The sequence below is a fragment of the Podarcis erhardii genome (assembly GCF_964252035.2).
Source record: "Podarcis erhardii genome assembly, chromosome: 3".
Classification (NCBI taxonomy): Eukaryota; Metazoa; Chordata; class Lepidosauria; order Squamata; family Lacertidae; genus Podarcis; species Podarcis erhardii.
Genome location: NC_138507.1, coordinates 122,781,916 through 122,796,158, shown reverse-complemented (window position 1 = coordinate 122,796,158; position 14,243 = coordinate 122,781,916). Strand labels below are relative to the sequence as shown.

The following is a 14,243-nucleotide window of genomic DNA, read 5'->3' as shown; positions in this document are numbered from 1 at the left end:
ATTATATATATACAGTGGTGCCCCGCAAGACGAATGCCTCGCAAGACGGAAAACCCACTAGACGAAAGGGTTTTCCGTTTTGGAGGCGCTTCGCAAAATGAATTTCCCTATGGGCTTGCTTCGCAAGACGAAAATGTCTTGCGAGTTCCTGCGGAGTTTTTTCCCTTTCCCCCCCTTTTCCTAAGCCGCTAAGCCACTTATCAGCTGATCCGCTGATAAGCCGCTTAACAGCTGATCGCTAAAAGCCACTAAACCGCTAATAGCGCTAATCCGCTAAGCTGTCAATGGGCTTGCTTCGCAAGACGAAAAAAACGCTATACGAAGAGCCTCACGGAACGGATTAATTTCGTCTTGCGAGGCACCACTGTATATATATATATGACCTTAGAATTCCTATAATACCTACATTGTTGTGTGACCTTCCTTTATTCCATTTTTCTAGCTGCTTCGACAGCAGGAGGCGGCTGCGGCCGAAGCGGAGGAGAAAGATGAGATGGATCTGTCTGAGGGTAAATTTTTGGAAATCGGGAGTTCAAAGAAACGAAAGGTGGATTAGACAGGAGAGTTAACCCCCCCCCCAAAAAAACCTGTAATGTTTGGGGAATTCAAACTACAAGGAAAGCCCCACTCGCTGACAGAGCCTGCAGCTTCCACAGCTGGAGAGCAGGCAGAAATTTAACAGGTCAAGCTTTCCTTCTCACTGCAGCTTCAGGAATGGGCAGCCCTTCACCTCTGGGCTACTTGATCGGCCATGCAGCTGTGAAAACCAGGGCTCTCCTGAAAGGAGTTTAGCTTTTGTTCCATGCAAAATATTTGCAAACTGCTTCAGGTTTAGCAGAGGACCAGAAAGCGAGGAGGAGACCAGGGTTTAATTGCTTTGAGATTTTTTTGGGTTCTTTTGTCCATCAAGAGGTGCATTATTATTATTATTATTATTATTATTATTATTATTATTTGCTGCTCTTCGTCACAAGATCTCAGGGCAGTGCACAAAACAATACATAAGATGAAAAACACAAGTCAATAATTAAAACGAAAACAACAATTCCCCCATCCCACAGACCCACATAAAAGGCTGTAGTATTAGTATTTATTCCAAAATTATGAAACATAGAGGTTTGGCCTCTCCAAATCTCCCCCCCCCCAAAAAAAACCCCCCCGAGCTCCTCTCCTAGAGCTGAAACAAAATGCAGGTACCTGAACTGTAGAAACATTGTGAACTGTTGAAAATGAATTCTCCATTTCCACCTTCGAGGAAACTGTTGTGCTATCACATTTTTATTTTTTTTAATGCATATGAAATGAGTTCAGCACAGGCCCCTTCCATGGTACCATCTGCAGAGTGTTTGTGCCTCCTTCCATTCCTTCCTCGCTCTCTCTTTGCCAACTGCCCAAAAGCAAAGGTTTGGGCACTTTCTGTCTCCCTCTCTGCATGGTCCCTCCACCTCCCTCAGTTTTTCTGTTTTTCTGTCATCAACCCATCACTGGCAAAGAGGCGATGAAAGCTGGCAGAATTGGACTTTGGAGCTGGGCATGTCAGATGTCTTGGGGAAGGCTGGGGGGGGGGCTTCTGTGATCCGACACTGTCTGATGCAGAATCAGAAAGTTCCCTCCTCCTGCCTTGAGGTCCCAAGAAAGTGTCAGGAGGAGGAGAAAGTTGTAAAGGGAACACAACCCAACGTGTACCCCTCTAAACCTCGAAGGAGAGATAGAGAGGTCAGCAAAGAGGTTAAAGGTACAGGGGTAGTTTGGGGGATTTGGGGGTCCCATATTCTGTTTAGACCCCGTGCAGACCCTTTTTCTGCAAGCTGAGTTGCACCCAAACTTCCAAGAGAAACCACGACCACCTCCCTCCCAATGAATCGAAGCATTCTGTCCGGCTTTGGGGAAGCAGTTTCGTCCCTCTCTTTGGCTGCGGATGAGCAGAACAAAGCAAAAATAGTCTATTACCATTGAAAGAGATTTTAATGATCACAGCAGAAGAGCAAATTGTCCATTCTCAGAGCGCAGGTGCTCCCAATTAAGGTTTACCCCCACTTTCCTCCCGAGTCTCTTCCTCATCTTGCAACCTGATCTCGCAACCACTGCGCCTTCTGTGCAGCAACCTTATCTAATCTCTGTGACCTTGGACTGATCGGCTGGACACTTTCTGGCGAACCGGAGTCTGTTAACTCTCTCCCTCCCGGTTCTTCTTCTCCTAGCTGTTCACCACCCAGTTCTTCCCAACTGTTATCTTCTGAACTATGCCCCTCTGCAAACCGCTTTTCCAAATCTATACTGTTCCACTGCACCCGGGAAGTGTCAGGATCCTGACTGGGACGTTAAATAAATTGGAGTTCTTGTTATTAAATATACCAAGAACAAAGCACACCAAGAACTCTGGCCAGTATAAGTTTCAAAAGTGGGAGTGGTCCCTACTCGCAAATCAATAGTCAGTTGTAACAAAAACTAATCCATTCAAATGTATGTATTCTGACAAGGATTACAAACTCAAATAGAGATTACAAAGTCAAACTCATAAGGATATGTATAACACAATAATTCGTTACAGTATTAAAGGTAAGAGTTTATGAGTAGAGATAAGTTCATGTTAGTCCATAGTAAAATTTGATGTGAAAATCTTAGTTTCAATCATTGAGCAGAAGTCAGAAGTCAGTTATGGATCAGAAACCAGGACAGGGCCCTGTTTCGATGTATTCACCTTCATCAGCTGGAAGTATCAAACATTACATGAAAATACATTCAAATTCTAAATTATCATAAATTATAAAACAGTATTACGCAACATTTGCTTCCTTATCTAATTTTTAAGGGGTCCTATAAGTTTGAATAATTCGTATAAATATATCCTGTTATTTTTCTACGTTTCTCAGAGATGACGCCTGGAAATAACGAATATTAATAATTACATGTGTTGGATCGAATTAAAAACTCCAAAGCAGCGTATAATCATATGATTCCTCACCTAAGTGGGGGTAGATCAATGTGTATATTGGGCTTTTCTGTGTGTTTGATTTGTGAGTAGGGACCACTCCCACTTTTGAAACTTACCGTATTTTTCGCTCTATAAGACGCACCAGACCACAAGACGCACCTAGTTTTTGGAGGAGGAAAACAAGAAAAAAAATATTCTGAATCTCAGAAGCCAGAACAGCAAGAGGGAAAGCAGCAATCCCTCTTGCTGTTCTGGCTTCTGGGATAGCTGCGCAGCCTGCATTCGCTCCATAAGACGTACACACATTTCCCCTTACTTTTTAGGAGGGAAAAAGTGAGTCTTATAGAGCAAAAAATACGGTATATTGGCCAGAGTTCTTGGTGTGTTTTTTTCTAGGATCCTGACCACTGTTCCTCCTCTTTAGTGTATTTCTGGTTTTTATGGAAGCCGCCCAGAGTGGCTGGGGAAACCCAGCCAGATGGGTGGGGTACAAATAATAAATTATTATTATTATTATTATTATTATTATTATTATTATTATTATTATTATTATTATAATATTACCTGAGACACTAATAGCAAGGGCTGGTGGTCTCCCCCAAGCCTCAGTAGGAAGGGACTCTGTTAGGAACAGCAAAATTTGGTTTGATAGCGGCTGTCTGTCAGCTTTCATGCACATCACGGCTGCTCCTTCTGTTTCTCGTCTCCCGCCTTTGCTGCACCTGCCCTCCCCATACTCCATCTGCCACTGGTTCCCTTGGGGGGCTCAGAAATCAGACTCGATGACTCTCCCATGAAAGGCTCCAAAGGCCAAGGGAAGACCAAAGAGAAAGTTAAGGCCCCCAAAGAAGACAAGAAGAAGAAGCAGCAACAGGGGCAGCCGCCGACGTCCGAGGGTCCCGAGAAGAAGAACAAGCAGAAGATCGATGAGCTTAAGGTGAGCTGTGCCAGATCCCAGTTGCATCAGAAGTGTGGGTTTATGGGGGTTTGGCTCTGCATCCTGAGGGCCCCTCCAGACTGGGGTTTTTATTTTTTCCTTTGCAGGTATATTCTATAACCTAATTTAGGGTTGCCATATTTCAAAAAGTGAAGATCCGGACGCAAACGTTGTTGAGTTTTTTTAAAGCTATTTTTTAAATGAATATCTATAGGTGAAACTCGAAAAATTAGAATATCCTGGAGAATTCAGTAATTCATCTTAAAAGGTGAAACTAATACATGACATGCAAAGCGAGATATGTCAAGCCTTTATTTGTTATAATTGTGATGATTATATATATATGAGTCTATCTCATATATTAGTTTTACCTTTTAAGTTGAATTACTGAAATAAATGAACTTTTCCATGATATTCTAATTTTTTGAGCTTCACCTGTACACTGCCGACATGGGCTGCCGCATGTCCACATTTTCCTGGACATCTCAGCAATTTCCATCGAGATGCTGTTTATGAGGGTTATATCTGGGAAATTCCAGGCGTATGGTAATCCTAACCTAATTACCATATTTTTCGCGCCATAAGATGCACCTGACCATAAGACGCACCTAGTTTTTAGAGGAGGAAAACAAGAAAAAAAATATTCTGACGAAACAGTGGCTGTATGATTTTTGTGGTTCATGCTGCGGCCACAGACATGTGATTTGACGGTGAGTTTGGGGCAGCCCAATGCAAAAATCCTGATGATCCATGTGGATCCGTGCTTTGTAACCACGTTTTTGCGCCATTGCGGCCCCACAAAACAGTGGGTGCGTGATTTTTCTGGTGCAGCCTGTAGCCATGGACATGTTGTGTGATCTGATGGTGAACTTGGGGTGACGCAATGCAAAAATCCTGAGGATCCATGTGGATCCGTGCTTTGTAACCACGTTTTAAGTGGGGAGGGAAGGAAAAACACTGATGGGACAAGGAGCACGTGTGAGGTGGGTGGAGAAGCTTTGCTGCTTTTCAGCGAGCTGAGCGGGGAGGAGGGAGGGAAAGAGAGCACACTCGCTTTAAAGCTGCCAACCGGACAGGAGCCACTTACACTCCTGCTTTGCTGCTTCAAAGCGAGCCACAGAGGAGGGAATGAAGGGGAACCATGGATCCTCTGCTCGATATAGAGAGAGAGAGAGAGAGAGAGAGAGAGAGAGAGAGAGAGAGAGAGTTGCTTCTTGGTATCTGAAGAAATGTGCATGCACATGAAAGCTTATACTAAGAACAAACTTAGTTGGTCTCTAAGGTGCTCCTGGACAATATATATATATATATATATATATATATATATAAGGTGCTCCTGGACAATATATATATATATATTTCAACTGTGTCAAACCAATACGGCTTCCTACCTGAATCTTAAATATTGGTATGTTTGGAAACATTGCTCTAAAATTTTGCTTGATTTTATCATTTTTGTAAACTGCTTTGAGGTTTGGGGGCTTCTTTTGCCATCAAGAGGTTATGAAACGGAGAAATACAACGAAGAGCAATTATTATTATTATTATTTTTACTTCGCATGCTTCGCTGTTGCTTTCCCGGGTTCATTGTCACCTCCTCTCCAGGTGTTCCCCAAAGAGCTGGAGACGGAATTTGACTACTTTGAGGACTGGCTTCACACTTTCAACCTCTTTCGGGGGAAGATTGGCGACGACGACGACCACGCAGCAGATGAGGATCGCATCGTGGGCAGGTTCAAGGTGAGTTGGGGGGCTGTCATCTGCAACCCCCCCTCCCACCAGCAGAGTCAGAACAGTTTATGGCCCTCTTTTCGGAGATGTGATGCCTCTATACTTCTAGAAATGGGTGGTGGTCCTCCCTCCCTCCTCTCACATTGGATTTGTTGTTGTTTAGTCGTTTAGTCAAGTCCGCCTCTTCGTGACCCCCTGGACCAGAGCACGCCAGGCCCTCCTGTCTTCCACTGCCTCCCGCAGTTTGGTCAAACTCATGCTGATAGCTTTGAGAACACTGTCCAGCCATCTCGTCCTCTGTCATCCCCTTCTCCTTGTGCCCTCCATCTTTCCCAACATCAGGGTCTTTTCCAGGGAGTCTTCTCTTCTCATGAGGTGGCCAAAGTCTTGGAGCCTCAGCTTCAGGATCTGTCCTTCCAATGAGCACTCAGGGCAGATTTCCTTCAGAATGGAGAGGTTGGATCTTCTTGCAGTCCATGGGACTCTCAAGAGTCTCCTCTAGCAGCATAATTCAAAAGCATCAATTCTTTGGTGATCAACCTTCTTTATGGTCTAGCTCTCACATTGGATAGGATTTCAAAATACGGATGCCAGAAAACAGGGAATTATGTTCACATGTGGTGGAGTTGTCACTATGTACAATTTTTCTGGCAAAGGGTGTTTAAGGGAAGTTTTTAATGTGTGACATTTTAGTGTATTTTTGGTCTCTGTGGAAGCAGCCCAGAGTGGCTGGGGAAACTCAGCCAGATGGGCGGGGTACAAATAAATAATAATAATAATTATTATTATTATTATTATTATTATTATTATTGAGATAACAGAAATCACGGGGTTAAAGCTGACTGAAAATCCAGAAGTTGCATTATTATCAATTTACGGTGGGGTAGAAGGTTCGCAGGCTGTGAAGGACTTGCTCACAAATTTATTTATTTAAAAAAATTATTCATTTTTCTTTTTCATTCATTACATACATCTCAAATTCTTAACATTTATTATATATTCCTCCCTCCCTCCCCTACAAGGCTTCCCCCTTCTGCTTCTGGTTTGCCTCTCTTTTCACCCACTTTGCTATCTCCTAACAGAAAAAGTTATTAATAACATAACATCAAGCCTAAAAACATAAAAATAGAAGTAAATACAGCATAATATTTCACTGTCTTCTAAACATTTTCTAGTACTGATAATGTGAATGTTTATTTAAATCCTGCCATCAAGTCTATTGACTTTGTTTCTGCTGCTCACAAATTTATTGAGAGCTGCATGAATTATTATAGCTAGGAAGTGGAAGGGGCAAGGTGAATATAAAATGGAAGAATGGTATAAAGAGGTGTGGGATATAGCTATTAATGATAAATTAACATGTGTCATTAAGGTAAGACCGGGAATATGCAGGAGAAATTATTTTTGAGGAGATATGGAAGGTGTTTGTAGAATTTGTACTGTTAAAACGGAAAGGGGTCAAACCATTGTAAGAGGTGTTGAAAATTTGGGTTGGATAGTTACAATGGAATGGTCTCAGTGGTGGGGTACACCTGTTTATTCTTATTCATTTATGATTATTACTTTGTCTGAATGAATGAATGAATGAATGAATGAATGAATGAATGAATGAAAATACATAGAGCTATCAAACAAGCTGACAAACCTGGAAGCTTAGAAATTTCCAATTTTCTGATTTCAAACCTGCATTTTCCATGTGGAGCTGGGGGTCTGTTATTCCTGGTGCCATTATTCTGGTGCACCAAAACACAAGAGGGAGAGGTTTTTGTTTTTTAGAGGCCACATGCCACAGGGATTCTTTAGCTGCAATTCCTGCACTGCAGAAGGGGTTGGACTAGATGACCCTTGCGAGTCCCTCACAATCTCTGAGCCTGTGATTCGGTCATGCTCCCGTTTTGCTTTTGTTTTTAATGTTTGATGGTTTATTGTGCTTTTAATTCTGTTGGGAGCCGCCCAGAGTGGCTGGGGAAACCCAGCCAGATGGGCGGGGTATAAATAATAAAATTATTATTATTATTATTATTATTATTATTATTATTGCTTTGCCCAGGCCTGGATTCCCTTTTAACCAGATTAAAACATCTCCTCCTCCTCCCACTTTTTCTTGCAGGGCTCCATGTGTGTCTACAAAGTGCCACTCCCTGATGACATCACCAAAGAGGCAGGGTATGACCCAAATTTCGGCATGTTCCAGGGCATCCCAAGCAATGATCCCATCAATGTGTTGGTCCGGGTCTACGTGGTGAGGGTAAGCAAATGGACACAAGGTTTTCTCTTTCCTCTTACAGCCCTTCCAGCTCCAAGCATTTGATTCCATCAAGATGCCCCCAGCCAGGTTCTGGTTGCCTCGCCTCAAAAAGGAGATTGTAGGGCTGGGAACGCGGGTGGCGCTGTGGGTAAAACCTCAGCGCCTAGGATTTGCCGATCGTATGGTCGGCGGTTCGAATCCCCAGGGCGGGGTGAGCTCCCGTCGTTCGGTCCCAGCTCCTGCCCACCTAGCAGTTCGAAAGCACCCCTAAGTGCAAGTAGATAAATAGGTACCGCTTTATAGCGGGAAGGTAAATGGCGTTTCCGTGTGCTGCGCTGGTGCTGGCTCGCCAGAGCAGCTTCGTCACGCTGGCCACATGACCCGGAAGTGTCTTTGGACAGCGCTGGCTCCCGGCCTCTTAAGCGAGATGAAATTGAAATACTTTATTGTCACTTGTACAACTTTTATACGGTGAGATTACACGAGTACCCCCCACTCAAGATCTCTTAGTCTTAATTCCACTCGTTTACTGACGCACACCCACCAAACCCGAAAGTCAGTTGCCCTGTTGTTATCTTTTCATTCAGCAGCCTAACAGCCCATGGATAGAAGCTGTTCTTTACCCTGTTGGCGCGACTAATCCTGCTTTCAGTTACAGATAGGTAGCCGTGTTGGTCTGCCATAGTCAAAACAAAACAAATTCCTTCCAGTAGCACCTTAAAGACCAACTAAGTCAGTTCTTGGTATGAGCTTTCGTGTGCATGCACACTTCTTCAGATACATCAGATACGTGTATCTGAAGAAGTGTGCATGCACACGAAAGCTCATACCAAGAACTGACTTAGTTGGTCTTTAAGGTGCTACTGGAAGGAATTTGTTTTGTTTTAATCCTGCTTTTATATCTTCTGCCTGAGGGCAGGAGATCAAGAAAGTGCTGGCCAGAGTGTGAATAATCATCCCTGAGAATTTTCCTCACTCTCCCAAGGCAACGTTCTTCCTCTATTTCATCCAGTGGATTCACAGGACAGCCCATAATATCTTGTGCTGTATTCACCACCCTCTGTAGGCACTTCCGATCAGATGAGGTCAAACCAGCGTACTACACCGTGATACAGTAGGAAAGGACACTTTCTATTGTTGACAGTTAGAAGGAGATCATCAAATGTTGATGATCAGAGCGAGGCATGGTATAAGTTTACAGAATTGGAGGGAGACAATTTTTTCTCTCTCACTCATAAGACTAGAACTCGTGGCCATCCTGCGCATATTCCATTACTTTAAGTTGACGTTCTTCTTTGGTTGGGACCGCGTTTGTTTTCCATTTTTGTGCTAGCCAAACACGGGCTGCAGTAGTCGCATACATAAATGGAATAAGAGAACAAGAAGAATATATGTTTAAAGAAGACTGGAAAATGCTTACTGATTGTATGGGTGAAAATTGTGTGCATTTAAAAATGCTGGAAGTATTAGGATAAATTCAACAGTGTAAATAAGTTTTGATGGTGTAACCTATCTATCCTCTTCGACATTGTCTTCTGGAAATGCATGATTTGTTGATCAGCCTTTCAGATAAAGCAAATCCCCGAACTTCGGAATGCCAAAAAGAAACGTTTAGTTCTTTCCAGAAATGAGCAGCCAACAGAAAACGAACAATTATCTCTTTGTCTTAATTAATGTATAAGCTAAACAAGCTATCGCATAGGGCCCCACTCTCTTGGCCCCCCCCCAAAAAAAACAAAGAAAAAAAACTGGATGTACAATACCAAAATATAAGATAAAAAACAAATAAAATAAAACCTACATGCAGCAACAGTGTTTTGTGTTGTGTAGGTTCCTATGATGTAAATCATGGGCCCTGCCTGCTACCCTGCTCCCTTAAATATCACTGGTTTGCTCATTTCTATATATAGGGTGCCTACATTCTGCATGGACTGGTTGTAGGGCAGCAGGTGCAAATGGCTTGAGATACCTTTGAGGTCCATAAATGACCATAGAATATTTCAGTTACAGATAGGTAGCCGTGTTGGTCTGCCATAGTCAAAACAAAACAAATTCCTTCCAGTAGCACCTTAAAGACCAACTAAGTCAGTTCTTGGTATGAGCTTTCGTGTGCATGCACACTTCTTCAGATACACTGAAACAGAAGTTTCCAGACCCTTCTATATAGTGAGAAGGTGGGGAGGGGTATTACTCAGAAGGGTGGTGGGAATGGGTGATTGGCAGATAGCTGTGATGAGCCTGTTGACGACTCTTAACGACTGCAATAGGTCTTACAGGAAAAAGCAAGGGGTGAAAAGGTGAAAAATGGCTTTGTCATGTATAATGAGATAAGAATCCAAGGTCTTTGTTCAGACCAGGTTTTTCCATGGTTTTGAACTCAAAACAGGCTCAAAACAGGCTCATCACAGCTATCTGCCAATCACCCATTCCCACCACCCTTCTGAGTAATACCCCTCCCCACCTTCTCACTATATAGAAGGGTCTGGAAACTTCTGTTTCAGTGTATCTGAAGAAGTGTGCATGCACACGAAAGCTCATACCAAGAACTGACTTAGTTGGTCTTTAAGGTGCTACTGGAAGGAATTTGTTTTGTTTTGACCATAGAATATTTATTCAACACAAAAAAGTGACAATTTGTTGTTGACAAAGGACAGCTGGACATATAAAGGGCCCCATTATCTTCAGGAGCCGAGGGCCTCATCAAACCTCAATCTGGCCCTGTATGTACCTTAAGGTCAGCCTTGTGCTGGGCCCAGGGGTAACCCATGAAACGCAGTCCAGAACCAGTCCAGAGTCCAAAGGTTCCACGAGAAGTTAGTCCGACAGGGCCAAGGCAGGAAACCAGGCTAGGTCAGGCACAGGGTCTCAGGCAGGTTCTAGTAATGTTGCTCCTGCAACCTGGGGCAGGGTCCGACAGCCTTTTATCTCTGTCAGGATAACGGCCGGTCCTGATTCCCTGGCGACTCACCTCCCTGTCTCGCCCGAAGGCGAACACTCCTCCTGCGAGTACTCAGGTCTCTCCTTCTCTCAGACCTGAGTCTCTGCGGCTCAGGAGACGTCGGTGGGTGACTAGACCCAGAGGCCATCTCAGCCTCCCCTGACCCAACCGGTAGTGGAGCAGCTGTAAGTGATTGCCCAGCAGAGGGCAACAAGGTAATCCCCGCATCTGGAGCCAGGGCAGGCTCAGGCCCCTGACTCGGCCCAGCTGGTGCTTGTTGCAGGGGAACCTGTGCAGACTGGGGCTCTTCAGGGTCAGTCCCCAGACTTGGTTCAGATGCCGCCTGAGGCAAAGGATCCGGTGCGGACTAAGTCTCCTCTGATTCTGAGTCCGAGCCCAAGTCCCAGGCCATCACAAACCTCTTCAAAGATAGATAGCAGGCGAGCTGGAGAGAAGGGACCCCTTTTTGTTAATGTGGGACTTTAGGGTTGCATCCTGCAATGAGCCTTGGCTTCTCTTCCAGGCCACCGATCTGCATCCCGCCGACATCAACGGCAAAGCTGACCCGTACGTTGTCATCAAGTTGGGGAAGACGGACATCAAGGACAAGGAGAACTATATCTCCAAACAGCTGAACCCCATTTTTGGAAAGTAAGGGGACCCCGCGCTGAGCCAGGCTGCGGTTTTGCACAGCGCTGCCTTGGTTGGATTTTCTTTTGCCTCTGGAGCAGCAGAAAACAAGCTCGTTCCATCTTCCACTTTGCAGCCCTTTTGCCCAGAAGGTGGAGCAACATTGCTTTCTGCTGCTCTAGAGGCGAGGACCCCCCAAAATGTATTCCAAGGACAAAGAAGTAGATCCTGAGAAAATATCAGGAAGGACTTTCTGGGGGTAGGATCCATTCAAGGGTGGAACAGATTCTCTCTGATGATGGTAGGGCTTTCCTTCATTGAAGGTTTTTAAAGAGAGTTTGGATGGCCGTCGGTCAGGGATTCTTCAGCTGAAATTCCTGCGCAGCAGGGGGGTTAGGCTAAATGGCCACTGAGGGCTCTTCCAGCTCTACAATTCTCTGAATGTGCCTTGGCCTTGTAAACCTGAAGGAACGTCTCCACTTCCATCGTTCTGCCCGGACACTGAGGTCCAGCTCTGAGGGCCTTCTGACGGTTCCCTCCTTGCGAGAAGCCAAGTTACAGGGAACCAGGCAGAGGGCCTTCTCAGTGGTGGCACCCGCCCTGTGGAATGCCCTCCCACCAGATGTCAAAGAAATAAACAACTACCTGACTTTTAGAAGACATCTGAAGGCAGCCCTATTTAGGGAAGTTTTTAATGTTTGATAGGTTTTGTATTTTAATATTCTGTTGGAAGCCACACAGAGTGGCTGGGGAAACCTAGCCAGATGGGTGGGGTATAAATAATATATTATTATTATTATTATTATTATTATTATTATTATTATAGCTCAGATGGACACCAGACCTGCCAGGAAGCGGCCTCAGAGACATTTGTAGGCACCTGCGAGGCAGCAAAATTCCATTAGTACTGGGATGCATTAATGGGGGTGGAGAACAGGGGTGTTCCAAACCAGGCGTTGCACACCTTAGGCTAGCCTTCCTCAATCTCAGGTCCCCAGGTATTGTTGGACTACATCTCCCATCATCCCTAGCTAGCAGGGCCCTCCTTGCGAGAAGCCAAGTTACAGGGAACCAGGCAGAGGGCCTTCTCGGTAGTGGCGCCCGCCCTGTGGAGCGCCCTCCCGTCAACTGTCCAGAGGAGGGCAACCAAAATGGTCAAAGGCCTGGAAACAATGCCTTATGAGGAACGGCTAAGGGAGCTGGGCATGTTTAGCCTGGAGAAGAGGAGGTTAAGGGGTGATATGATAGCCATGTTCAAATATATAAAAGGATGTCACATAGAGGAGGGAGAAAGGTTGTTTTCTGCTGCTCCAGAGAAGCGGACACGGAGCAATGGTTCCAAACGACAAGAAAGAAGTTTCCACCTAAACATTAGGAAGAACTTCCTGACAGTAAGAGCTGTTTGACAGTGGAATTTGCTGCCAAGGAGTGTGGTGGAGTCTCCTTCTTTGGAGGTCTTTAAGCAGAGGCTTGACAACCATATGTCAGGAGTGCTCTGATGGTGTTTCCTGCTTGGCAGGGGGTTGGACTTGATGGCCCTTGTGGTCTCTTCCAACTCTAGTATTCTATGATTCTATGAACTATCTGACTTTTAGAAGACATCTGAAGTCAGTCCTGTTTAGGGAAGTTAATAACAATAACAATAACAATAACAATAACAATAACAATAACAATAACAATAACAATAACAATAACAATAATTTATTATTTATACCCGCCCATCTGGCTGAGTTTCCCCAGCCACTCTGGGCAGCTTCCAATCGAGTGTTAGAAACAATACAGCATTAAATATGAAAAACTTCCCTAAACATGTTTGATGTTTATATAGTTTATGTTTGATGTTTTATAGTGTTTTCAATATTCTGTTGGGAGCCGCCCAGAGTGGCTGGGGAAATCTGGTTGGGCGGGATATAAATATATTATTATTATTATTATTATTATTATTATTATTATTATTATTATTATTATTATTTCTGACATCTAGGGACCCAAGGCTAAGAAAAGGCTGCCTTCGGTCAACTCTGACCCAAGCTGGGACCACCCAGCTCGTTGGTTAGCTTATTTTTGCACCTGTCTAATAATTCCACCTATCCCATCAACGATTGCTTTGAAAAAGTTTCTCCATCCCTGAGGGCTGTCCTTCTCCTCGCTTGCCACTTCCCATTCCTTTCCAATTTCCCCCACGATTCCACATGGTTGTCTCTTCCCCTCCAGGTCGTTTGACATCGAGGCCACTTTTCCCATGGAGTCCATGTTGACAGTGGCCATTTACGACTGGGATCTGGTGGGATCCGATGATCTGATTGGCGAGACCAAGATTGACCTGGAGAACCGATATTACAGCAAGCATAGGGCGACCTGTGGGATCACACAGAACTACTCCATGTAAGCATCCCGGATCCCTGCAACTGATTTTGTAGCTCTGAGGGAGGCCCTGCAAGAAGCAGAGTTTGCCAGAGAAGTCAACTCTTCATTCAAAGAAACCGCATGCAAGTAGAGCATTGGACTCTTAATTCAGAATTTTATTATTACGGCCACAGACCAGTTCTGGCTCACTTACAATATCAGGAAAATCATAAAACACAACAGGGATACATTGAATTGCAATTGGGTATAACAGAGACAATTCAGATATAGAGGCATTTTAAAAAATACATTAAATCTTGATCACTAAAATATAACCTAAAATTATCATTTAAAACCCTAATCATTTCGGTAGCACAGCTTGTTCCCTAAGTTTTATGGCAGTCGCACAGAATTTGGCCACCCTGAGCGTGATCTCTAGATCCTTGTCCTCTACCAGGAGTTTTAGACATTGAAGTTT

General features: G+C 44.2%; 1 protein-coding gene across 4 annotated transcripts in view; it reads left to right on the top strand.

Moving 5' to 3' along the window:
* The window catches only part of OTOF (otoferlin), a 203,173-nt gene that overhangs the window by 162,716 nt on the left and 26,214 nt on the right, over positions 1-14,243 (top strand). For 2 of the 4 annotated variants that reach the window (XM_081854517.1, XM_081854518.1), the window contains 6 exons: positions 443-509; positions 3,736-3,872; positions 5,478-5,612; positions 7,714-7,851; positions 11,313-11,440; positions 13,634-13,804. In XM_081854517.1, coding sequence (XP_081710643.1) covers positions 443-509; positions 3,736-3,872; positions 5,478-5,612; positions 7,714-7,851; positions 11,313-11,440; positions 13,634-13,804 — 776 coding nt within the window. Of the gene's footprint in view, positions 1-442; positions 510-3,705; positions 3,873-5,477; positions 5,613-7,713; positions 7,852-11,312; positions 11,441-13,633; positions 13,805-14,243 lie in introns of all 4 variants that reach the window. The other 2 variants (XM_081854516.1, XM_081854519.1) reach the window with 1 other exon arrangement.